Source organism: Lichenostomus cassidix, chromosome 7, assembly GCF_008360975.1.
Source record: "Lichenostomus cassidix isolate B80296 chromosome 7, HeHo_3.0, whole genome shotgun sequence".
Lineage (NCBI taxonomy): Eukaryota > Metazoa > Chordata > Aves > Passeriformes > Meliphagidae > Lichenostomus > Lichenostomus cassidix.
Window position 1 is genome coordinate 7282738 of NC_139488.1, and position 27039 is coordinate 7309776.

The 27039-nt window shown below is 38.7% G+C and overlaps 1 protein-coding gene and 1 long non-coding RNA gene across 2 annotated transcripts; one reads left to right on the forward strand and one right to left on the reverse strand.

Moving 5' to 3' along the window:
• Window positions 1-824: 824 nt before the first annotated feature.
• SLC40A1 (solute carrier family 40 member 1) lies at window positions 825-17338 on the reverse strand. Its single transcript, XM_085065988.1, has 8 exons — window positions 17080-17338; window positions 16791-16858; window positions 12413-12572; window positions 11479-11594; window positions 11041-11167; window positions 7791-8033; window positions 5235-5894; window positions 825-4125 (listed from the first exon to the last, which is right to left on the reverse strand). The coding sequence occupies exons 1-8, from the start codon at window positions 17117-17119 to the stop codon at window positions 3806-3808; spliced, it is 1734 nt and encodes a 577-aa protein (XP_084922114.1). The 5' UTR covers window positions 17120-17338; the 3' UTR covers window positions 825-3805.
• A 119-nt stretch (window positions 17339-17457) lies between these two features.
• Window positions 17458-22087, forward strand: LOC146434454 (uncharacterized). Its single transcript, XR_014853267.1, has 2 exons — window positions 17458-17763; window positions 20816-22087. It is a non-coding gene; the product is annotated as an uncharacterized LOC146434454 (long non-coding RNA).
• Window positions 22088-27039: the final 4952 nt, after the last annotated feature.

Here is a 27039-nt window from a genome sequence, read left to right on the forward strand (position 1 = left end):
TGTGAAGGGACTTTTTCAGTTTAAAGACGTGTTCTTTACCTGTTAAGTACACAATACCATTCACAAATCTTTTTTCCTTGTACTGTTATATTTACAGGGGTGGATATGTGTAACTACATTTTCAAGTCAGTATTCTAACACTTGTCTTAACTTGTAAGTGGCAGTGAAGAAGGCAAACATTAACAAGTGGGAACAAACCATAAATGTCTGTTTCTAGGAAAATCTTAGTTCAAAGAGGAATCAGTTCAGAGAACTCCTAGTGAACCAGTGCAACATCCTTCTAAAGATCAATTCTTTGTGCAAACATATACTAAATACACACAGCCAGAAGCAGTCCTATATGAAATATTCTGGGTTTAGTTTTGAGAAGTACCTGACTACTAAAAGTACTGCATTTATTTGTGACTACTCCTAGGCTTAGGGTTCCCACCTACAGGTTGCTGCTACAGAAGGCCATCATCTCAAATTCAGTATGATAAAGATACATGGGAAAGTAAAACCACTTGCTTTCTGTTGCTCAGCAGGCCAAGACAAAACTGTTCTGTCACTAATGCAAGACCCAGGCTGAGGATGCAAGACCACAACTTTACCTTTATCAATCGTGTCTTAACTTACCACTGTGGATGGTAAATAAAAAGCAATTCACCAAAGAGTTACAGGGCCATTGAAAGATCTTGACCAAACTTGTCATTTGCTCCTGCCTCAATGCTATTAATTTGTAATTCATGGCTGTTCCAACCCATCATACAAAAAAGCTTTTTGCACAGGATCCATGCTAAGTGTAACAAATCAAGGTACCAACAAACTGAATAATACAGGACAAGTAAGTTTTTATGCAAATTTATTAATTAGCTTTAACAATAGTCATACATAAATCAATACTATGTCCAGCATAAGGTTGTATAATAAAATATTCTGGTAAGAGTGATTTCTAGTGCGTACATTAAGGGCAGTTTTCATCCAATTTGGACATTTAAAAAAAAAATAAATAAATACAAGGCCAAAAATGCTTACTTAATGAAAGTCCTGCTAAGTAAGACTTCAGGCTCCACACTGCTTCAAAGCACTACTGAGTACAGGTGTCTGCACACATCTTGGACTTGCACATAAATGGATTGTGCTCAAGCAGTATACATTTTTTGACATCCAACATGGAACAATACACACAAGTTTTCCAATTTAGACCTCCTTATTCCTCTTAAAACTAGCATTCACTTTTCTATTTTAGGGTTGTCTTGCCTTCCAGCTGTGATATGCACATATGAATCCTAACAGCAGTATGCTTACAAAATACAAAGCTCTAGTCCTCTCCTAATAGTACTGCACTATCTTGTGGAACTATTTATGAAACAAACTGGTACTCAAATTAAACAAGACTAAATTGTTCTTGGAGAAAGAAAAAAAAAAGTCTTTGGGAACAAGCAGGAACATGGCATGCTCCCAGCTCTATTTGTCATGTTTTTGGAGCTCTCTAGACTTCAGGAATACATCCTCTCTGGGATGTCTGGTGCTTAGTGCTACAGCATTAAGTTTTAGGCACCCTGGGTTCTGTGGACTATAGACAGCGCAAAAAAAAAAGCTGCATTTTCAGCTTTGTTTCCCTGATGGCCAGTGAGTCCAAGATAGACAGTGGCATCCAGATGTTTTTCAAAGTGCAGTATAGAGGCATTCACTGACATTTGGACTACCTTTATTCATATTTAACAATATTAAAATCTGGTCCCCATGTAATAAATCAGATACACATGAGAAAACATATCTGGCAAATCAGAGCTATTTTATTTACTAGTGTACTTACCATATACCACATAAGGCTATCCTTTGAACATATTTACTCTACAAATCTAGATAAGCTTATTTTATTTGTCTTCTGACAAATCCTGCTGATGGCAAAATTCCCTTTTACTTAAGTTACACTCAGGATTGAGTTACAAATTTTAAACCTACTCTAAATTACATATTTTACTTTATTATATCAAAACAAAACCCAAATGCTTGGTCAAAGTATAAACACTTATAAACCTAGTGAAAACATCCCTGAGAAGCTTTCAGCAACATAGAATAATTATTAGGTTTGGTCCATTAGAGAAGAAAAATTGTTACATCCAGTTATTGAAAACTATGGGCTACAAGTCCATTGGTTGTACATTAGATTCGCATTCATTCCATTTCACTCCTCTTACAAAACATTTTATCTGAGACAAAAGCTGCTAGAGGTTCTTTACATTCTTTGATGGTTGCTGTAATTGCTATAAATTTGTGATGACTGGCCTAGATTCAGCCCTGGTGTAACGCCTTTAGTTTCAATGGAGTTCACACACAAATTCCAGGGCTGAAGTCTGGCAACATACATGACTGTGAAGGATAGTACCAAAAAAAAACCCCTTAGAAGTTACAGAGGATACTTTTCACAAGTTGCTGACATTATGTTTTCACTACTTATGTTGCAAACAAACCTTTTACCAAAATTTAAATTTAGAAGTCAGACTGCCAAGCCATAGCAAAACACAGAACACCACCAGGTTCAGCTCTACTGGGAAAGCAAAGTGCGTAGTTTCCACAAAAGTGCACATAGGGTTAATGACTGTGGAAGTACTGTGTTAGTACACATGCAGGGTAAAAAAAACCAAAAAAACCCCACCCCAAACAAACAAAAAAGGGCAAGAACTTATTGAACAGAAGGCTGTATCTTTTTCATTGCTTTGAAGTTGCTTTAGAGGGCCTCTCAGTCCACCATCTCATTGGTTTAGCAGTGTTTTAGAACAAAGTCAAAATTTACATACACATCAGATAAATGCAAGTAATCCACCTTGCGCATGAAATATTACCTATTTTCAAATGCTATTGTTTTTATAAACCCTATTAAAGCCTGATATATTGGAAAATTAACTAAAGCTGCTTGTACTCTGAGGCAAAAACTAAGTTAGCACTAGAATTTAGCTCTCTGTACCAGTACTCCTGACCTTAGCACTTTCTGCTACATCAAACCCGAGCAAACCTGCCACTTGCAATTAAAAAGCCATGCTTTGTAATATTACATCGATAGCTTCTGCTAAATGAGGCTGTTTTACTCTATGAAGTGCAAAAAAAGTGTAATACAATATCTTGTACCTAACACTTAACTAATTTGTAAGGAAACATGCAAAAAACCTGCAAAGGTGTTTCCATAAAGTTAAACCAAAACATAAAACACTGTAAAGGTTTTGGGGGAAAAAAAAATCTAGTCCACTTGAAGAATCCATGGAGAATATTGTGAGTTAGAAAGAACCCACAAGGACCAAAGTCCAATGTTTATAGAAGATGTTTATACAAATTTAAGAAGATAGGTAAGCAGAACTGTTCATGGTAAAGGAATACTGGAGAAAAACTCCAAGAAACCAAACACTGTATAAAAAGTTATTCTAAAGTAACTAAAAAAAAAAGGAACAAAACCTCATTTTACTCAATGAGCACAAGAATTATTCAGAATTCATGAGTAACCTGAGTATGTATAACCACTTAACAGAATCACTGTGGGGGTCAGCAATGGAACTTGAGCAGTATTTTTGTGATCAAATACCAGACACGTGACTTGTGGGCATTCTTTGATACTGCAGCTGTCAAGATCCAACCAGGCTGTCCTCTGCCAAACATGAAACATTTTTACAGGCTCACTGTAATATGAATTTTCTCTCTTGAGACAGCTTCCCCAAACAGCTAAGTTATGCATTCAACTCTAGAGAAACACCTCAGACAGGGTCCTAAAAGGAAGTATATGTGTTTAACCATATTTGTGAAGCAAAGTTAGTAAGAGACGTGGATCCTTTCAGACAGTAGATGTATTACCAGGTGGTGAACTGTCAGGGGCTGCTTTGGGATCAGGAGTGTGACAAACAAAAAGTTGTTTTCCTAAGCTTTTCTGGGCAAATCTGAAGTACATTATATGGCCCATTGCAACAAAAGATACAGAAATAAGCACCAATAAGCCAAAAGCTTCAGGGTTTGGGGCCAAGATGACCATGATGAAGTGCAGCAAATCAAGAAGATAATTCATGGAGTTTTGGACACCATTTATGATGCCTCTTTCAGATTCTACCACGTTTTCTTGGAGTAACTGTGTGACAGTCAAATCAAAGGACCAAAGGCCTATGGAGAGAAAAAAAACAATTATCCATACAGCTGGGCTTCTCATGGCAAACTTTCATCACGGGCACAATTCAATTCATCCTTCCAAGCACTCACTTCTGCCAAAAATGCGCAGTATAAAGTATCCTCTTGTTGACTAGAACTGATTTCACATTCATAGACAAAAGCAATTTACTTTTCTTTTACGAAAATTTCCTGAAATACAACCTACAACTTGACACATTAATTTGCCTGCCACATCCTGTTTCAACATGACTATCAAGTAAATATTTTGCTCATGCTTTCTTTGTTTAAATAGCTGGCTTACAGCTATTTACATTGTATTCATGCTAGCTGCAATCACTAAAGCTCTCCATAAGATGCAAAAAAAAAAAAAACAACCATGTTTCAAACTACGCAGAATACGCAATAATTTAAAATGGTTGACACTAGCTTCCATACTGGTTTAGTCTGTTCATGATTCAGCTTTAGCAGCTCATCTTGCAAACAATCTTAATACATGCAAATCAGGTATTTTATTCCTCCAAAATTCAGGGGAAATGACAGAAATTGAGTATAAAGATTCTACAGATGACAGTTACTGTTCATTACATTTATGTATTTGCCTGCCTATTCTGTTGACATACTAATACTATGCTAACCAGCAATTCCTCAAAAATTAAGCTGTCATCCAAATCAAAGCTTCCCTTCTAAACTCCAAGACTAGACAACTTTAATACATGGATTAATTTAGTAAACTGTGAAGTTTGAACGTTTTCACAGCTGATGTGTTTAGTTGTTTCCTAGTAACAAGTGGTTTCATTTGGTTGTGAACAAAAATCATTTGGAGATGAGCTTTCCAAAAAATATGTTACACTCTTCTCCGAATGTCCTGTTAGTGACATACAAGATACATGGAATTGGTACTGTGGTCTTTACCCTGGTGATACTATAGGAGGATCATTTCATTTTTATGAGAAGTATAATCAACTAGCCCCAGAAACATGATGTAACACTTCAACTATAGTCTCTAATTCTAAACTCAAATTTGTATTTAGCTGACAGGCACTGTAATTTTTAGAATTAAAAGCAGATAATAAATCAAATTGTAATAGAGACATAATACTTACCAACTCTAGCAGCAATGACCCCTGCAAACAGGAGACTAACAGAGAGTAAAGGCACAGGCTCAGGACTCATCTCTGGGTCACTGTTAGCAGGAGTAATAGACCCGTTTAACAAGTTGGGCATTCCAGTTGCAAAAATCATTTCAGATTCTGGAGATGCTATAGTAGGCAATGGCTCATTTTCAAACAGCCTGGCACTGATGTCAGCAAATGGGGAAACAGTCAAATCCATAGGACTTCCAGGCATAAATACAGAGATGACACATAAGATCAGACAAGCCAACTGAGCAACTCCAGAAATAAGGCCCGTGCGAATGAGGCCGCATTTGCGACGAAGCCAAGTGAAAGCTACTGTTCCCATGATTCCAGTGACTGCTGAGGCACCCATGAGGAGGCTGAGCACAGAGCCACTCAGCCCCTGAGTGTATGCATAGCCTGTAGTGATACAATCGAATCCCAGAACAGTCATATAGAGAAATGCAAGGCCCATGCCTGCAAGGAACACGGGCTGGTTGTAGTACGCAACCCATCCGTCCCGAAACGTTATGAAAGGTTCGGCAATCCGGGCAGCACAGCCAACTTCCTTCTCCTCTTGGGGCTCAAAGTCAGTTACATCTTTCTCAACAATTAACTGCACTCCTTCAGCAGGTTTCATGTCACCCTCTGTAAATAGAAATGGAGCTGTCAGATACACTCCTGCCTGCAAAGTACACAGTGTAAAAGTGACAGACAATTGTTTGCAGTAAGATCACTACTGCAGAAGTGCATCAGGCAAACTCCTCTATGAAGATTTCTCTTAATTACCCAAATTAAACCATTGAAAGCATCCTCAAATCCTACCAGTGGACTAAGATCAAGTAAAATTTATCCCTACCAATTTATTTAATTAAACAGTGATAAGAGAAAGCATTGCCTGCTTCTAGACTTGGGACTGAATGCTCCAGTTCCATAGGGAAATTATTTACTTAATGAATGCCAATGTCAGCTGGCATTTTGACACAGCTCTGTATGTTTAAAAGAGCTAACTGAAGAAAGAAGAGACTAAAACATCTGTCAATATCTCATGTCACGCCAGAAGAACCAAGGCTGAAGCCTGTCCAGAGGCAAAAGCTTTCAAAGCTCAACTTAAAAAAAAAACCAAACCCAAAACCTCAGACCATTCATTTCTACAATTCTATTCTCACTGTAATAAAGGAAGAAGGTACTTCCACTGGTCACAAACAAAAAATAAAAAAAACCTCACAGCAGTTTTTACCCTAGTAAGTAGGATAGAAATTCTATAAATGTTTGGATGCCTGAGCAGTGTTTTTACACTGTTAAGTTGAAAACTAACTCCACATACAGCAAGTGAGACCCATGAAGTACTTTAGCAACTTTTAGAAACACATGTCCTCTGATGAAATCAGAATACTCCTACAGCAAAGATTAACAGGTCTTTCCTACATATTGACATTTGCTAAGTGCTTCATTCTCCAGAACTACTTAAAAACCAAAGCTATGGAGCTTTCTACACCCTATCTTGTTCTCCCTATCCTGGACTGCCATCAGCCTAGTCCAACAGCTTACTGGACCAGCTGTAACCACCATGGATCTGATGGCTGAGAAAATACATCTCTTCAGTGCTTTAACAGCAGCTTTCTATCTCACTATGTATTGAGCAAAGATTGTTAGCTAGCATTTAAATGAAACCCAGTAATTCTTCATTATTTCTCAAAAAAAAAAAAAAACCAAAACAAAAAAACCCAACCAACAAAAAATAACACAACCTGTTGTAGCTGGGAGCCCTTAACATGAGATTTCAGTAGTATTCATATACCTCTACCTTAAAAACAGGAAAACATTTAAAGTTTGGTATTGCAGTATCTGACATTTCCAGTACATCACAATAAAAAGTCTGCTTCTGAAACAGTTTTAATTTCTGATAATGAGTCTACCTAAAGTAATGTTAATATCATTTTTAGGGTTACTTGTGGTAATAGCCATAGTCATCTACACTACAAATCCCACTTGTACTGCTTGGCCAAAGAAGCAGAGCTGAAGACCAAGAGAGTTGATCTTTTTCTCCACCATTTCCTGGAGCATATAGAAGTCATTCAATCATGCCAGAATAGAACTATGACCATCTCTTCTACAACTCCTGAAAATCTGTTAGTATTATGTGTAAGTAGAGATGAGTTAGCAAGGAATAATCTTACAGAGGCTGTAAACACTACAGAGTCAAGCAACTGGTCCAGCTTATTAGCTATAGTATAAATGGATAAGAGCATTCCTTATGATCAGCCCTAAGTTACAGGGCAGACTTACTCTAAGGGGTTAATTAAGAGGAAAGAATTAATTACTTGGCTGCATTTTATGAAATTCTTCAAACAGTTACACAAAGTATTGTTCCTTAGACTAGAGTCTCTGATATCTATACCCCAAGCCTGAAATCTCCAAGCTATGAGTAGAAGGTTATACAGCCTCAAAGCAGCACCTGTAGAAGTCAAATGTCAACACCTGGTTTGACTGATGCAATGAATATACTGTAAATTTAAATAGTTACTTCTGTGTATTCAATACCTTTCTTTACATTCAGCTGTTTCAGTTCTGATGCTTCAACTTTTGCAGATTTGCGAGCCAGAGTAGGGGTTTTCTGATAAACCTTCCAGAGCAGCAGATACTCCACGCACATCGACATCAGGTTCCAGCCAGAAATGAATCCACAGCCAATCATCGGGGAGCCAAATGTCATTATCTGACCAACAGCCATTGGAGCCAAGATATTGGTCAACTGATCAATTCTTCTTATTGTGGCATTCATATCTGTCAGAAATTATTTGATATGAAATGACTGGAGAACACTTACACTGAAATATTCACTAACATAATTGTGAATTGCACATATAAAAGCTTCAAGTCTTGCTCCAGCTGTAAGTGGTTCCAGCAGGAGTAACCAGAGGCACCTTCAGACTGTTTCAATGTTTAAGTTCACTGCAATCAACCAAGGTGTCTGTAAGCCAAGTCCCTACTCCTGCCAGTTTTGTCTGCATGAGATCTTGCAGGTTTAGCATGCTGTGTTTACAGAGACAGCATAGTCCTGTTCATCATGAGATCAGGTAAAACTGCTCATCACAAGAACAGATCACTTTTACACAGTACTGATCCTGTGGGCTCCTAAGTCTATCCTGGAAACACTCAAACCTAGCATGCACAACTCCAGGAATCTCATAAGGTAGAATTCTATCTTGCAAAGACAGTAATCTATCTCCTAATACTGGAACATGTATTTCTTAGTCTCCTCCATTTACTTCTAATAACTGGTGGCCACAGTATTGCCATGATAGGAACAGAACTTTGAAATGGTTTTACATTTCCTTGTTAAGTCACATTGGTTGATAGCAGCTGTAGGTGTCCTCAGATCTTACTGAGCAAAGTCCTCACTCCTTTCTGGTCCTTTGATGTTTACAGTCAAAACAAGCAGCCCATTCTCAGCACAAATGCATCTTTCATTTGCTGCCAGGGATGCCTCACCCTCCTCAATCTTATCTACTTTACTGTCATTAAACCATTTGGGTTCCTGTAAGTTTCCAAATAATAGCGCCATTCTTCCACTCCTAGAGGTTGCCAGACACTCAGCAGTTTCACACATGAAGCCCATTTTGGTCCTACTATAAAATTACAGTTTTTGAAGGGCATGTGAAACTCTACATCAGTATGAATCTACTTTATTGAAACTGTAGAGAATTATTCCTTGCCATTCCAAGAAACATTTGGGCTACTCTATTTAGAATTCAAAGTCAATTCAATGTTAACTTAGTTAACTCTCAGTCAAATAGTTAAGTTGGATACTTGCATAACATCTGGCTTTAAAAATTCTAAGAACTAACCTTTGTTTTTTGAGTTGAGAAATACTAATAATCCCACTCAGAAAAGGTACAAAGAGTGAATAGGAAAAGTAGTCAAGGGTAACAAAGGAGAAGCTAAGGTAATTTCTTATTTCCTTATTCCACTAACTTGCATACCTAAGACTTCTCTTTGAGGAAAGGTAACAATGCAGATATGGACAACAGTATTTGCTGCAAAGTCATTGTCAGCACTTAAACTTTTTTTCAAGTTAAGGAATTTCAGCAGTCGCCAAGTCACATCATGGTTAAACAGAAAACAAGCTTAATCAGCCTGGAAGGGATGTTTCAGATAAATCTGTTGAACTAAGGTGCTTAATTCAGTGGTTGTTTTCATTCTTGAATCAAGTCACATGAGAATTTACAGTAACTTCTTGCCTGATTTCTCAGTACAAAATGTAAGTGGTCATACAATCGTGCCTGAGCTCATGAGGCAGTAAAGAAGCAGAACTGATGCCCAGGTAGCAGTTCTCTGCAGGTGTGGTCTGTGCTTTATCTCATGTGTGGTATGTGGGAGATGATTTGCTGACTGTCTGACACAAGAAGAAAGGTTAATGACAACTATTAAAACTAAGACATTTACAGACAGCTGCTATTTTTCTACCTGTGATTCACAGGCATTGAGAGTTCACCTGTATTGCTGCTCTACAAAAGCCATGACCTAGAAAGGCACTGCAAGGTCATAACAAATGACGAGGGAGGATAATCTGTAGACTGGGAATTGAAAGTATTACACTTTTAATGCATCTAAGAATTAGCCTTTCCTGGATGACATGGGTCAATAATATTCCTTCGCTGAAGACAAACATCAAGTAAAAATCTGGAACACAGGGCTCAAATCTCTAAAAGGACTCTCAACTTTAGGGGCAATTCAGGCAGCTTTATACAAAATTAGAGTCCAGAAGCTGAACTGCTGTCTAAGCCTGAAAGTACCTAAGCTGTCAGACTTGAACTTCAGTTCCAGAGTTAGTGAGCTGCAGAGGTCTTAGTAATGTTAAACTGCTCTGTGCCTTGTTTGCAGTTCAGTATCAGTTCCTCTGTCTGAGAAGGCTTGAGTCCCCTTATGGGGTTGATTCAGAGCCCATATAGCCTGACCAAATTCATCACAAAAAATGCTGCTTCTCACACTTACAATCAGAGGAGCAGCACAGGCAAAGATCTTTGGTGTAATTTGCCTTGTGCATCCTTGACAAGATTTCCCATCTCTCATATCCAAGTAGTGTCATGACTACCAGGGTGCAATAGAAATTGAATGAAAATTATTTCTCTGTCCTAGTAGTACCAATGTCACTGTGCAACTGCAGGGGGAGAAGCAAACAAAAATTCTCTAGGAAAAAGATTATTTAGTCTGTAGTCTATGATAAAAAACATCAGATGTCAAAGGAAAGCAGAGCTTCCAGTTCAAACTGAAGGAAAGTGTTCACAGCTCCAAGTCAGACATCCAATGCTACAGAAATGCAAGGTTTCAAATGTGTCTACATGCATAGTACTACCTACTGGCAATTTCCTAAAATACCTACTTAACTGTTCTGGACTTCATTCTCATGCATCTTTCTTTGATCCCTATGAGAGGAGCCCAGTTACGCAAGAGTTCTCTGTTTCATTCCAGGGACCTAAAAATAAAGTATTGCAACACTTGGCTTGTTCAGCAAGACTAGTTTTCCTAACAGAGCTGCAGCAGGACTAAGAGGAGGGCAAAACAAGTTTGGGGATGCCTAACTGAATTGCAATCACAACAGTAATTTGTGATCTCAATAGCTGCTGTCCAGAGCAAGGAAGAGCGAAATAAAGGCTGCCCTTTTGCCTGATGTTTTCTCATAATACCTGGAACTCAAAGATGCACTGATCTCTGTAAAACTCTAGTCTTAAAAGATAAAATCAAGCTTGGAAAGTAAGAAACAAGGTATTAAAAAGGCAACATATTTCACCTGCCAGTTTGCTTCTGTCTTCCCCTGCAACCACAACAATCCAGTCCCTCTGAATTGTGATCGCTGTGGCAGTGCTGGCCAAATTGGCAATATTTGCTATTGTGATAACCAGGATATAACACAATGTCTAGAGAGATGAGGGGAAAGAGTTACAATGTGAGAAAACTGATGGAGATTTCCACTTTCTACACAAACAGAAAATACTTTTGCATTTGATTCCATACATTTTAGCATTATTCTTCACACAAAACAAGATCAAGTCTACAATTCCTGGCAGAAAACAAGCATTGTCTCTGTTTACCTGGCATTTTCATTTGCCAGTTTTAGCTCCCAGAAATGTCTATACAGATTAGAGAAAAAGATAAAAGTCATCCATCTCCCATGCTCCCCAAAATTTCTTTGCAAATTAATTTCTTATTAACAAGTTCAGGCACTCACGAGAAGCCATCCATGGTATAATGTCAAGAGCTGTGTCTTAAACAAGAAGATAATCATCAGGATAACACCACACAGGATGACAGATGAATTCTGCACAATCAAGGATGTCTGGGCCACTGTTTTAAACCAAACAGAGAGCAACAGTTATGAACATAAGAATGAGCTAACTATAACCTATAACTATAACCTTAAGGAGGACATAATTAAGAAATATGCACAGATTTTTTAAAAACTTTATTTTCCTAGTCTCCTCCAAAATAGTATACTAAACATTAGATTCTGAACCTTCCATTGTCTTAGAGAAAAAAATTAATGTCTAATGTAATTTTGTAGCTCTTGATCTACAGGTAAAGTAGGTCTTCTCTCAAACTAAGTCCCTGTTTGAATGCTGACAGTATGTTTCAAGTAGGAAAAACCTAGCTCAAGCCTCTGAAATTCATCTTCAACCTGCCATGGAAGGGATGCTATTTTGAAAATTTTTGGAAAGTAAAAATTCATTTGAAGAACTTGATCTCATTTTATTTATAAAACAGACTAGAACATATATAGCTACAATATGCATAATGCAAATGCAGTGTGTTTACACTTAAGTGAAAGATGTTTCTATTCAGACAGAAGGCAATAAATAATACAAGTGTATGTTAGTGTTACAATGTAAAAAGGACTTGCTCTGTAGGCCTTGAAGTTACATATTTACCTTTTGTGTTTCCATACGTCATGTGGGTTTAGCCTGAGTAACAGACAAATCATGACTTAAAACTGTTTTCCTCCTGTCTTGAGAGCATCTTTGTATAACCATCACCACTCTGCCCTCCTTAAAAGGGATGAGCAAGCCCCATTCTCATATTTGACTTGAGGAATTCTCTGTCAGCTTCACCTTTTTAATGTGAATTTGATCCATCCTTAAGTAAATAACCTGCTCTAGGCTTCTAACCTTTGAGCCTGGAGTTCTTGTCCACCCAGTCTCCAATAAGGGCTCCCAGGAGAAGGACTGATCCCGCCACAACCAGGCCATAGACTGCAGTCAGGAGTAAGCTGTTTCCATAAAGTTCAACCAGGAATACAGACACAGCAAAATGCCACATACGATCTCCCTTTAAGAGCAAGAGAACATACACAATATTACTGGCTGCACTTTAGAAGCATACAGGTTCACTATTTTAGTAAAGTCCTGTCAAAATTCTGTATTAAAATAAAGATTTGTTACACATACAGAGGTGGTTTGGGACTTTCTGTGGTTGCTGGTTTTTTGGGAGGTTTTTTGATTGCTACATACTGTCATCATTGGTTTTATTCCAGTATCACTAAGATCATCCATCCTAATCAAGTATATCATTACAGCTTTTAATACCACAAATCCAAAAATCCCAGACATTTTCTACTATATTATCGGACAAAGTCTGTCACCAACCACGTCCAACAAGTCCCAAAAAGCTTACACAAATTCTCTGGCACAGATCAAACATTAACAACAGATTTACTGAACATTAAACAACTTTTCAAGACAGAAGTTTGCTCTTAGATGATCAAAGCTTAAGCGCTGCTTTATAACACAAGAGTGAGTCAAGCAAAAATAAGTCATCATACAATTCAGGATAGATATAGATAAATGTTAACTGAAGTTTCTGAAGTCAATGGACTTCAACTCCTTTAGTGGTAAGCACTGGCATATTACCCAGAGGAGGTAGAATAGCAGAGCTCATTTAACCTATTGTAAACTCATTGCTAGTTCAGCTTATTCCTAACTTAGCCTAGTGCTGAGAATACAAAGCATTCATGTTCTGATACCACTTGCTACAGGTATAAGAAGGAAGCCCAAATTGCTAGACACAGCCAGGTGAAGTAATTTTCATACTATTCAAAACATCTTTCGTTTTTCTCATAAACACATGGAGCTTTTTCTGCTGCCACATCTCACTTTATTTTTAAACATATTGCAAGAAATGCATGACAGGAAATCCTTTAAGTAATCAGTAACAAAGCAGATGAATAGAAATCATTCATACCACTCTAGGGCAGACAGGTTGTTTAATAAGGGTCCCTAACATTAGTCTTCTACAAACCAAACATGCAACTGTTTAATTCTGCTGCCTTATCTTAAATAAATAACTGCTACATGATACAGCTGAGTACAAACTTCTAAGGACCTCAAATATTCAGAAGGGCTAGGGGAGGTGTAATGTAAAAGTACTTTTAAAAATCAAAGCCTGCCAGATCTAACGTATCATGTAACACAGCAATCAAGAGATACATAAAAAGCATACTATTTGGTGGGTCAAAATAATTGCCAATTCTGATTTGTCTTCAGTCTAGTACAGCCACAAAAAAAATTTGGCTTTTAATGTTATTTGACCTCCCTGAAGGAGATTTCTGTAAGCATTGTAATGTGCAAACCTTTGTATTTTTTTCCTTGATCATGGGCTGTTAAAAAATTATATTCCAGCTGTGGAAAGAAAAATGTCATCTCTTCAAAGAAAAACTCTGGGTATTTTGTATGCTTTTTAATTAAAAACAACAGCAAATCCTACTCTAAGCATGACCATCTTACATGTCTCACCTTATATAATAAACCAATTTTCACCCAAGAGACATTTAAAGTCTTCTATAAATATATTCCACTTATATTCCATGGTTATTTAGTAGAAATACATAGAAAATATCCCAGCAGTGAATCCAAAGGCATATATTTTCCCAAGCCCAGGTTTCTCTGAAACTGACTGTGTCCTGAGGTACTTTACAGAACTTCACTTAAAATACATGCAAGTGAATTAACCCAGATAGCTGTTTATTAAGCTAGAAAAATTAGCCAGGAACAAACTTTCATATTAAGTCTGGATTTTCTTCTTTATGCAGAGATGTTTCAGTTACTGGATTCTGACAAGATGAAAAAGGCATTTAAAAAAAAAATCTAAGCATCTGAAAGTCAGTGCCAGTCACTAATGTCAGCGTGAAAAACTGAATCTCACTTCAAACTCATGGAAAGGTTCCTTTGACTCCAGAGAGATCATGATTTTGCTGTACAGTTCATTTACGAGCCTTTGAATACTGTTCAACTTTATCCAACACATATACCCAGAGTAGTTTGATCAGGCCAACCCACAGATAATTTTTGAGGTAACCACAGCTGTCACAGCCTGGAAGTATAATTTTTTTCAAGAATTAAAAACCATAAAGAATAAGCAAAGATAATGGAGTAGAACAGTATTAGTGAATTGCAGAACTTTGTAGCAGGTATGTAATTTCAAGCTAAGATCTACTGAAATTTGAACAGTAAATATTGTCTTCAGAAGCAGGCAGATCCTTGATTACATATACTTAATCCCACCTTAAAATGTCTCAAAATGCAGATATTTCAAAACTTTTAAATAGCTACAGCTGTTTGGCACCACTACCATTTCAAAGACAGCTCCTCCCCTCCTGTAATTATAATTACCTTTATAATCACCTTAAACTGCATGTATACAATCCCACCTCAGAACAGAAGCAAACAAGTTAAGCAGTAGCCAGGCTACCACCTACTGACTGGCCTCCTGAGGCCTGTGGGGCACAGATAAGGCTGGGAACTTGCAATCAGCTGCTCTCCTGGGAAACATTAGGCCTGGCACCAACAAGGTGAACCCAGTTCCATGCTGTTCTTTATTGCTGAGGGATAGACAGCAACAGCATAAGGTCTGAGACTCCAGCATTATTGTTCAGCCTTTTAAGACCCCTGAGGCCAGGCTCACATTCAAATACTTCACTGAGCAAGAGCCCAACAGAGTTTAGACTTTGCTCAAGTCTGAATATTTCTGAAGATGTGACATGTTTAATCATTTACAGCTTCTCTTGGCATTTGGGAATGACACAGTAACACAGAAATTAGCTCTCTCAGCTGCAGCAAAATGCCATTCCTCTCTGGTTTTGTATTGTTGACAGAGCCATTCTCAAACAAAGATGATCTGTTACCCGGAGTTCTGAAGATTCGGGTATTTGTTTACTGTTCCTTTTAGCAAAAACCTTCAGACCTCAGAAACACCAAAGCTTAGGAAATATAAAAGGTGAAGTCCTGCACATAGTTCTGTCAAAAGAAGCTGTTGTACAATAATTTCTACTGTTTGAGCAGATTTGGTTGGGGGTTTTTTGTGTCAAGATTTTCACCACAACCCTCACCAGGACACTACCAGGAGTATATCATTAATATTGCTAAACAGATGAATAGACATCTTGTGGTCTAATATTTCATACTTGTGTGAAACATTGTTTTCTAACTCTGCTTTGTCACGTTTACTCACAGACTCTCAGAGCAATCCCACCACGGAGCTGCAAAGCACTGGTAAGCGAGGAGTAAGCAGGGTTGGCCAAATTGCCAGTGAGGCACTTTGTGGGCATGACTGACAAAAACTGTTGCAGGCATTTGACCTGACCTCTAAATAGCAGTGAGCCAAACAGCTCCTTCAATATTAACAACTGCCAAAATACTGCACTTGTTTAAACAAACATTTGGTACCACTCGGAGCTTTCTTTCACTACGAGAAACATCAGTGCGACCTTTCAGATTAGTGAAAGCAAGAGGTGCCAGAGTCAGGCATGCAGTGCTGTAACTGCAGATCAGCCATTTGTTCAATACATACATCAAACCAGTCCAAATGCAGAACAAAAACACAAAACAAGGAAATTGGGGGCAAACTTTCTGCTTACTTTTGAACAAAGCTATTGTATGGAGACTTAAGATTGCATTATAATACACACATATTCTTAATTTTATTCTGTGGGACAGAACCAGATTGTCTCTTTTTAGTGCATATTTTAAGGTAGCATTTTTGGTATCTTCAAGTGAGTAAAAGCTGGTATAGTAAGTTACATGAGCACAGGAGGAAAGCATTTCAGGAGATAAATGCTTTTACAGGGGACAACTTCTGATGCTTTCAACAAGTTAGATAGCGAGTGGCAGTGATGGGTCCATTGTAAACACCGAGAATTTCCAATTAGTAAGTACACAAATCCTTTACCATATGTGCTGCAACGGCCTGTCTCTTATTCTGCTTTCCCTATAACGAGTCTCACTAGTTCTGTAGTTATTTAAAAACATTAACAGGTAAGAACCAGGCCCTCCATAAATTGAGTACTGCACTACTCTCTACTAAAACTGAACCTACTGCAACATATCCTATAAGGATTATAAACACTTTTAACAGCAAGGTATTGTAACAAGACCTCTATCTTTGTGGTGGTGCGCTAGTTTGTGACGACTTTTGGGAAGTACCCACAAAGCTCAGGTAAATCATTGCCAAATTAATAAAATCCTACATGTACCAGGCCAGTATTTTACTTACCCAAGTGGACAGTGCATGTCCAAGATAAAGAAGAAACTTTGCAGACGTAAAATAGGCAATCACAGATCCTAAATGAGAAACAAGAAACAGATGCTAAAGCAGATGCGGGCACATCCACCGCATTTCGGCACACCGGGCACAGGTGGCTGCCGTGGACACCGTTCTGAGAGCGGAGGAGCCACCGGGACACGCCGCAGTTCGGTGCCCCCCACCCGCGGGCAGCCCCGCCCGGTGACCCGCGCCCGCTCCGCGCCCGGCAGCCGCTCCAGAGTCGGCCCGCCGCACTGACCGCCGCGCCGCCGGCCCTCCGCCTCCGCTGCCCGCGCCATGCCGGCCGCTCCGCCGCTGCCCGGTGCCGAGAGAAGGGGGGACGCGCGGCTTCGCTCCGTGTTGCCTTCCCCGACTTAGCTAGCACTGTAGCTGAAGTCGGAAAGCCTTGGCCTTATGCGCCGCGGGCGGCGGGGACGCTCCGCCGCGGAGGGGCCGAGCGCCGCTCGACGCCCGGCTCGGTGCTCACGGCCGCCGCCTCCGAAAGCTTTGGGCTCGGCGCTGGCCGCTTACAGCCTTTTGTACGCGGCGGCGGCACCGCCCCCGCCCGGCCCGCCCCGGAGGCGGCCCCGCCGCCGCCACTGCCACCGCCACCGCCAGTGGCCGGCAGGGCATGCGGGGCGCCCCGCGGAGCCCGGGCAGGCAGCGCTCGGTGCCGCAGCCTCGGCTCCCGGGCACCGCTGTGCGACCCCAGCAGCCACGAGCACCGCTTGCCATGCCGGGGGCCCCTTAGTCCTGCCCCTGGCTTGGCTCTCTGCTGTAGCCTTTTCGTTTTCGGGCTTTTTAAAAAACGTGACGTTCTTGAATATGCGGATTCAAGAATCCGGGCTTGTAAGAGAAGCGCCCAGTATCACAAGCCTTGGGTTGAAACACCTGCCAAGGACAGTGCTCCCAATTCTGAGCTTGCAAGAAAAAACTAGACAAGGTACCAAAATTTAAGCTATTTAACTGATATAGCATTTCTGTGCTAATGAAGATGGTGCAGAATTGACTCAGTTGCTGCTGGCTCAGGCTCTCTGCTTCAGATGAAGCATCCCAGTTCCTACCATAAATACCTTTTTGCACACTATGACCTATTTTTTGTATAGACCATCATGAAAAACTGCATGTTTATAGAACTTGCAAAACGGTCAAAATGTACAATAATCTAGTATTTTTCCAGGACACTGTAAAAATATTAAAGAATTTTCTGTTCTTGTGCGGTTGAAAACATAATGATTGTTCTTGGCTGCCAGAGCTGAGATGATTTTTTCGTTGTGTAATACTGCAGTTCCATCTTCTACGTGTAAAATTGCTTTTGTGTTGGCTTGTGTTTTTCTTATGTTTGTTTGATTTTTTTTTCGTTTGGCTTTTTTCCCCCCAAGTATATAGGCCACCCCAGAAGCAAATGCCTGACATAACAGACCAATAACCTGTTCTGGTGTTGCCACTCCTGTGATCTTGTTCAAAGTATTCTTGTATTAATTAGATGACTTTCTATGCATGAATCATGGATTATCCTTTGCATAATGCAAACTATACCTTGGGAAAAAATAATTCAGAAATAAAATTTCATATAAACAGAGGAAGCTTAAAATTGCTATTTTAAGGGGATTGGTTTTCCTATGTGAGTTAAGATTTCTTATGGTATATTCCTTAAAATTTTGCAGAATATCTTTTCTCAGATTGACATCAAAAGCAGAATAAATTTTCTTGATGGTTTGCCTTACAAAGCCTCACTGCTTGAACCCTATTTTTCTTTACTAACAGCTAAAAAGAGAATTCTTTTTCCTAAAATTAAAAGTTTTAATATTATTAGCCTATATTAAATAAAAACCCTACAGTGTATCAAAACTGATATTTAGTGGGTTTTAAGTCTCTTAACTGTCAGTTCTTGCACTTAACTGACAAGGGCAGCATACTCCAGAAGAAGACACACTGAATTAACTCGGGCCTCACCCCTAGCTGTTACTCGTATCTCAGCAGGAAGGCAACACAGTCTCAAGGAGCTCTGTGTGACAGATGCCTGCCATGGTCCATTGCATACTGTCACACATTTGACTCGCATCTTTTCTGCCCCTATCCCTGGTGGCACTTGTGGCTGCTGTTATGGTTTAGTTACTGGACTAGATGGATCTGCAGCACAGTACTGCTGGTTAGGCTTTTTAGAATTAGAGTTTAAATAAGCATTTCTGATTGAATGTTTGCTGAACTTTTTGTGTGCGTATTGTATTCTCTACGTGAAATCATCATCTCTTATTTTTTCTACTGGGTAATGAGCTGGGTTTTGGTGATATTTAAGCTATGACAAAAGGCAAAGAAAACATAGCTACCATCCTTTGAAATTTGCAAAGCAATGGTTGCTGTATCTCTGGCATTTCTTGCAGGAAGAACGTGTTGTCTGGCCAGTATGATGCACAGTGAACCCAACGTGTGTCTGAAGTGAGGTTGGCCTATCCACAGTGCACCATGTATGATGCATAAGACTGCAGAGTGCAGATAAACCATGAGTTTGTCCACTGCAGGTCACACATGTCCCAGACACACCAGAGTCACTGCACACAATGATATTAAGTACTTGCTGCCAGCAGGTACCATCCAGAATTTCTTATATCCAAAGGCATTTATATTATATACTTTTCTAACAATTTCTCTGCTAAATGTGCAGAGGTCTTAGACATATAGCTAAAAGGTCAGAGCTGATTTGTGAGGCATTTGCCTCCTTCCAAAAGCAGGGTACTTGGCAGGTAGGGGAAATTAATTTTTTTTCTCCTAAATTTGCCACTTTGCTAATGATCTTTCCCCACATGCCTATTTAAGGAAGTCTAAGCTGGGGTTTTTTTCCCTTCCAATACTGATGTCCAACATAATACAGCAGCTTGAGCACTTTGATTTTTACATCTGAGATGCTGCTAAAAAAAGCCACAAATATTCTTATAAATACTCCACTAAATCCAAATTTTATTAGATTGCTTTGTGAAGCCCTTGTAAATAAATTTTTTAAGATGCAGGTATTTTTTCAGGTTGAATGGCTCACCAGAGTCTTTTCACCACAACATTTACAGATTTCTGATGTATTTAGGGAGGTGTTTAATAGCCGAAAGTTGTACGAGAGGAGTTACCAGTTTTACTTGGTACAGCCCCGACTCAGCAGTCTTGCAGCAATAATTTCCATAATGGGACAGCACACCAGCCACAGATTTGAGACCAGGCCTGACTAATGGTCACTGGCAGAATGGACATGGAGACAAAAAAGTGGGATTTGAATTAACAAGGTATATATTCATGTTATAGTCTTCCTAGCCAAAGTTTTTCAGTGGATAAATTCCATATGCCTTCTCAAAAACGTATTACTAATGTCATCTTTCTTATTATTATTTGAATGAAGAAATATGGATACTGAATTATTTTTTAGATTTTTTAAGTTTCTGATTAAAATATAAAATAACTTCATTCAAAAGACATTCTTCAAAATATTTCTAATGAGATAGCTGTCTACAAAAAAAAGTTATATTTAATTAGTGTGGCAGCAAGGGCAACAATTCAACTATAAGATGTAAACAACTGAAAATGTTTTCATTATTGGTAAGTGCATAACTATGATGTCAGTAATATTCAAAGATACACTTCCAGGAAAGACATGTCTTGAAAAATAAGAGAGGATGTATTTTGGCTTTAAACAACTGCCCACGTCAGGGGCAGCTTCTTCAAGCACTGTGCTTGTCATAGAGCTGCGGAACCTAGAACAATAGCAATTTTGCAAAATAATACTCGCAATTGTCATCATGGTTTAACCAAAGAGACATGAATCATAGTGAGAGACCATGCACACTCGGATCTTACACTCAGCTGAAAGGTTTCATGAAGTTTAATTATCATGCTGTTGCCATTCTTCATTAAGACACACCTCTTGGTGTGTAAAGTGGTTTTTTACTCATTTAGCTTAAACAAGGCCTAGCAAAACTGGAAAGAATATATATAATCTATGTCTTTTGAAGGGTGAAGTTCAGAAACCTTTACTGCACTGCCCCCTGCTATGACTGAGGCACGGAAAGCTGTGGCTCTGCTGCTCACAAGCCCACACATTCAGCTCTCAGAACTGCCATCTCTGTATCAGCTGACACTCAGATTTGCAATGCTCTTGCTCAGGGAAACATGCAGACGTGAGTCGCAAAAGTATCCCAGGTGTTACCCCAGAACTGTTCATTTCACTTACATGTTAGTGATTTGAATATCTATACTTACTAATGGTCATTAACTAAACATTTGCTCCTTTCCACTTTCTCTGAGATCCACAGTGTGATGTTCCTATGGGATTTGTTTCATTCAAACTTCAAAGTGACAGCTTCTGTCTCTCAGGGCTGTCCTTAAAATGCCTCTCCTGTCTGTTAAAATGACAGACCAGTCATTTTAACCTGAAACAATCATAATTTTCAGGACCTGAACTAGACTCCTTTGAGAATCTCCAGTGAGAAAACCATCCAGAAGCTCTAGCAAGTTTAGAATTGAGAGGTTTATTTGGAGAAGCTAGAATTGTCTAGCTTATACACAGCTGGCTCAGGGAGCTGAACCAGCTCTGTGCTCACAAAACCAAGCTCAGGCTTTTGTAACTGATAAGTGATAGCCTGACTAGTGACCAAAACAACTTGCTTAAAATCATGTATGTTATGCCATATGTTATAGAACAACTTGTTGCAAGAACAGACTCCTTTTGTCCAATCTTTCTCAGTCATAAGAAAACACTGTACCCTAAACACAAATAAAGAAAACATCTTGTATCAAATGAGGAAAAAGTAATTAAAAGAAAAGAAGACGCCACATCTACTTAGGGACAAATGGATGATTTGCACCCAAATGTCAAGAGTAACATTTCTGCAGACTCCCTATATCATCCTGCACATTCTTTCTCAAGAGAGGGAATTATTTACTTGAACTGGAACACTGTGTTGAGGAAGAGACTGAAATGAGTCTGGAGGGTAAGATAACAGCCTATCTGCAATTTAAGCTCGTTTGGTTTGTTTTCTTCATTAGAACTTACTGCAGTTTGTCTCCTACAGGGTGTCATTGTTCTGTTACTAAACAATACTAAACAATACAACAATGCTTAATAAACATTATTTTGTTTCCTGTGTGTATTTCAGTATGCAATATGAAAAAACTGGGATTTGTTATTTTTCCCACAGCCTTCTAATACCTATGAATTTTGCCTTTATTCCTTAATTCATTGTTAAGGAATTTTGATACATACAATAAAATCAAATATGAAAGCATATTTGTATTTGTATCACTTAAAAAGAAAAACTCTCTTAAAAGTAAAATGCATTCTTCTCTTAAACAACTCCTGTTGGAGCTTGTGGTTGATCTCTTTAAGAGAGTCAGTGTTTGACATCCCTGTTCACCTTTCTGCAATGTTTTATTCTGATTGCATGCCAAGAAAATATTTGAAAGCACATTTTTAACTTCAGGCACATGTTTGGTTTCCACGGATTTCAATGAAATTAAAAAACAAACAAAAAAATTCCTAGATTTAAGAGAGTGTTGAAAAACCTTTTGGAATATAAGTGTATCAGGGAACACAAGATTCTTTTGACCTGCCACTAGCTTGAAATGAACAATCTGTAGTATCAGTGATCCCACAGCAGGAAAAGGGAAGAGCTTCGGTTGCACTATCAATTTCTGTTTCTGGGTGTCTCCAGAACAGTCTTTATAAAAACATGTTTTTCTTTGGAGACCAAGATACACTTATGTTCAAACCAGCCACAACCTGAAACCTCATTTTTTGGAAGGCAAAGCATAAAGTACAAGATGTACTTAGAATCACGTGATGAAGTAAGCATATGTAAGCAAATGAAATAATTGATTTGAACTGTTCTGCAGTTATACAAATAATATCCACCTCAACAGCCATCAATTGTGTAGCCATCAATCTTGCAGGTGGAGCCCTTCACCCATATACAGCAGCCTGTGTGAACAGGGCTCTGCATGGGGCATGACACTGAGCCAAATACATCTTTGGCAAAACCTGCTGGGATGAGTCTGACACACAGTTCTGAGTATAAGAAAAACCTCATACTACCACCTGCCTGTATTTGATGTTAGACAGTGATTAAACTAAGTTGCCATATCTTATTAAGAATAATAAGCCAGTCTTTTTCCCTTTTGCAATATCATTAACATAACCCCTTAGTGTTAGTCCTATATTGATTATTTACAATAACAACAACATAATAATCTAGTAATTAGCCATCATTGTACAATTACTTAGCTTTAAATTCTCATAAATCCTAACCTTAGCTTTCAAAGAGTAGTTTACCCATCAGACTCAATCAGATACCTTCTTGTCACTGATGGTATATGCCTTCACTAACACAGCAAACTTCAACCAACTATTGTTTCAGCCAGGTAAAGCTGTTCTCATAGAAAGCTTTGCCCATCTTCAGGCTATTTTCTTTAAAGGTGGAAAGCATAATAGCCAATTTAAAAATTAAAAAAACTCAAAATCTGAACATTTAAGTTTGTTTTGAAATTTCTTTTATACAGGCTCTAATAAGAACATTCCTATTAATATAGTTTTGTCAATTTTCTAACCAGTCTGAAGTGAAAGTTAAGATAATACCACAGAAAGCGCCCTTTCTGTTTTATTAATGACACCAAGGGCCTGAATCATATTACAGAAATACTGCCAGGAAGACCCTGCAATGTCCAGAACAGAATATGGAATCTGCTGGCAGTGGTATATTTATGTAGTGTGCTTGGGGAAAAGATACAAACTCCTCTGCCTTGGAAAGTTTTTCAAAGCCTTTGGTTCCAGAGGTGGTCTTAGCCCTCAGTTTCAGCTCTGTGTAAGCACTGCTGGATCAGAACTGGAAACATGGCTTACATGTTTTTGCAGAGCTCCCTTTTTTTTTTTTTAAATATCTCAAGCACAAATCTACTCAGTACCTTAAATCAGCTAAAAAGAAAACACAAATATGACCGATAGCTGGCTGTTATCTAACACTTCTCCACCCTATTATTATGGCTAGCACTCCCAAATGGATCTTTAATAAATTAAGGGAACTGATATGGAAAATTAGCAACATCATGAGGTCCTGGTCATATGAAGCCTGGCACGTGAGTCTTGAGGTAACGAATGTCCTTTCCTGACATACTTATATCAGGAAAAAGGGAAAATATTTTCAAACAACTTAACTATGAGAAGGAAAAAAGTCTAAAGGAGTCTGCACATTACTGGTACTGCAAAGAACATATTCTTAAAATACACTATATGGGTTCACATGCAGAAAACGTAAAACAATGGCAAGATTAAAGGATTTCAAATTGTCTCAATACAGTACATTAATTTATTTTTTTCTGACCTCAGCTGGGGCTGAGGGAGGGCTCTTGCTTCACTGCAGAAAAGGTTGACTTAAGTCGCTTTTCAAAGTAAATTTCAAGTAAGTACTCTTTTAAATCTATGAGCTGCTCACTAATTATGTCTTCAGTCCTTTAAAACACATAACTGCCAATTACTGTATTCAGTAGAAATACTCAAACATTAATTATGCACGTGCTTCCAAGTGTTTTCAGGATGAGAATCCATGCCAAAGTCAATTAAGTATAGGGCTCCCAAGTGGTTGGGAAATTATATAGGATAAACAGGCAGAGGATGTTTCTTAAGTGAAGGTGCAATTCTGGATGTCAGACATGGTCAGAAGCATTGTTGTGATGTGTTTAACCTTGAGAACAAACATAAGAGTTGTTGTAACCTATAATTATGAGAGACAACGTTGTCACAATTAAACCTCTAACTAATGTCTATTTACACAATATTCACATCCATCCTGAGGAGCACAGGTTTTTCATTTGTGAATTCCTTTCTTCTGTAGTCTTTCTGTTTTGACCACATTCTTATTGTCAGCAATCGATTTCATACCTCCCCTTGCAAAACAAGTGTTTTGTTTATGCTTTGTCCGTAACAAGTTTCGAGACAGGGATTAATTTAGATGAAAAACTGCACAGTGACTACATGTTATGTAGGGTCAAAATAAGGTGCCAAACACAGGCATCTAGTTCAAGAGACCCTGTGAAAGTAAAACACCCAAATGGCAAGGACAACATAGGTCCTGTAAGAGACCTGAGCTGTACAGGTGTATTCATTGAGTGGCAGACAGGATAGCCTCTGCCATCTCAGATGATAGTAGATGTCTAAATTTTGAAAAAAAGATCAAATTCCTACTCTCGAATGACCTTACTGAGGCTGTTGGATCTGCAGGATAGCACGTGTGTTTATTAGCATGGCAAGTTTTTGGCTTTTCTCAGAGTACTTTGCCAATATTTCTATGTTGAGACTCAGCAGCACTTCTGCACTAGGTTTGCAGCAACACTGGGGAAGAACTGAGGTTCGGGGAGATTGAGAGCCACATTCAGTTTTCCCAAATCTACTTCAGTCTTTTGTGTCCAGCCTTTTCCACTGGAAAACCCCACAGCCAAGCAATTGAAACATATCACTCAGTTGCAATTTGTATCGTCTGAGTCTGGCCTTACACAGCTTTCTCCAGGATAATCCCTTGGAGTCAACAGAACCCTTGAATGGCATCTTAGTGGGGAACTTGTCCTGACTGATTTTTAGGAGGCAGTCTGAAAGAAGGAAATGGGGCCTCTACAATATATGAGCTTGTGCTCTTGCAGCCAATTGTGGTTGTAACTGAATAAGGTTACAAATTATTACTAGGACAGGGATAATCATTCCAAATTGTCCAAGGGAACATGCCTGTCTTCACAATCGTTATTCCTTAGATAATTAAATACATGGATATGGACTGTGGGAATAAAATAGTTTTTGGAATAAAATAGTTCAGATCCTTAACATTTTGTACAAGAACCTAGACTTGGAGGTTTATAGGAAATCAAAAGAAGTACTTAATTAACTAATTCAAGACATGAGATCCATCATTGTGATTTGTTAGGTACAGACATTTAATTAGAAAAATTACATCATTATGCTCTGATATGGCAAATTAACAAACGTAAGATTCAGTCAATTCAAGGTTTACTACTTTCTCTAAAATACACGGTCCAAAGAGAGGACATAAGGGGACAAGAAGGCTGAGCATTTACTTAAGTAGGAAAGGATGAAGGAAGAAGGAAAAATGAAAACTGTACCTGCCAATTTGCACATGATCTGATCTCCAGTGAGGCCTGCCGGAAGTAGAAGGCAAATGGGAAAAAGCAAGCAAAACAAACAAACAAACAAAAAAAAAAAAAAATCAAGGCTTTGGCACACAGGAAGACAAGCCTGAGAAAGAGACTAAATCCAGCGACTGACCAAAAGAGTGGGTGCCAGGCCCTTCTGGATTTTGATCTTCGATTCCGTGCTGACTCACCATGCAGCCGCCAACCGATGGCTCCACCTTTATGTTTCAGTTTCTCATAAGCACGTTGGTATTTATCTATTAGCCTTATGGACTGTTGTAAAGATAATTAATAAATGTTTGGAAGGTACTTTGAAGATGAAAGGCCAAATTCACAGTAGGAGTGCATTGAACTGATTTGCCCCTTGCTTTGCAGCAAAAAGTCTATACCTACAGAAAGCAAGCAAGAAATCGCCATTTGTTATTGCCATCTGCTTCCTTCTCCACCTATTTTCACCTGTTATTATACTCTGTATTTAGCTAATGTTTGATTCAAGCAAATCATGTGTTTACAACTATTTATCAGCTAATCATGTGCCCAACTGATTGTCAGATTAGATTCCAAGAGGATATGGTATTTAGAGGATTGTCTATTATCATGTATATGACAAATATATTCAACATTGGTCATCAGCTCTCTCCAGCTAGGACCATTTTGAATGTTTCTTTTTCTACCTTAGCATCAAAGTAAAGTGTTGATGACAGGTGTTTGTTAGAATTTTGTATTACTAAAACATATTTATAAAAATCACCACAAACTGACTTTCCCTAACAACTCCTCTGCTCAAGACTGAAGTCTTTCAGGAAGGCAAAATAGTCTTAGCTGTTAGGCCATTAGTGTTTTATGGGTGCCATAAATCAACTGCAATTTCTATCCAACTTAATATGCCTGTCTTTTCTATGAGTCTGTTTCAAGTTTTGTGTGCCAGGTTTTATAGATTCAACTATCTATGAAATCACAACTTGACCTAATTTGGTAATGTTGCGTAACAGAAGAAAGCTCAGTTCAGAAACTCACCAGCCACCCTGAAATAAAGTTTATTTCTAAA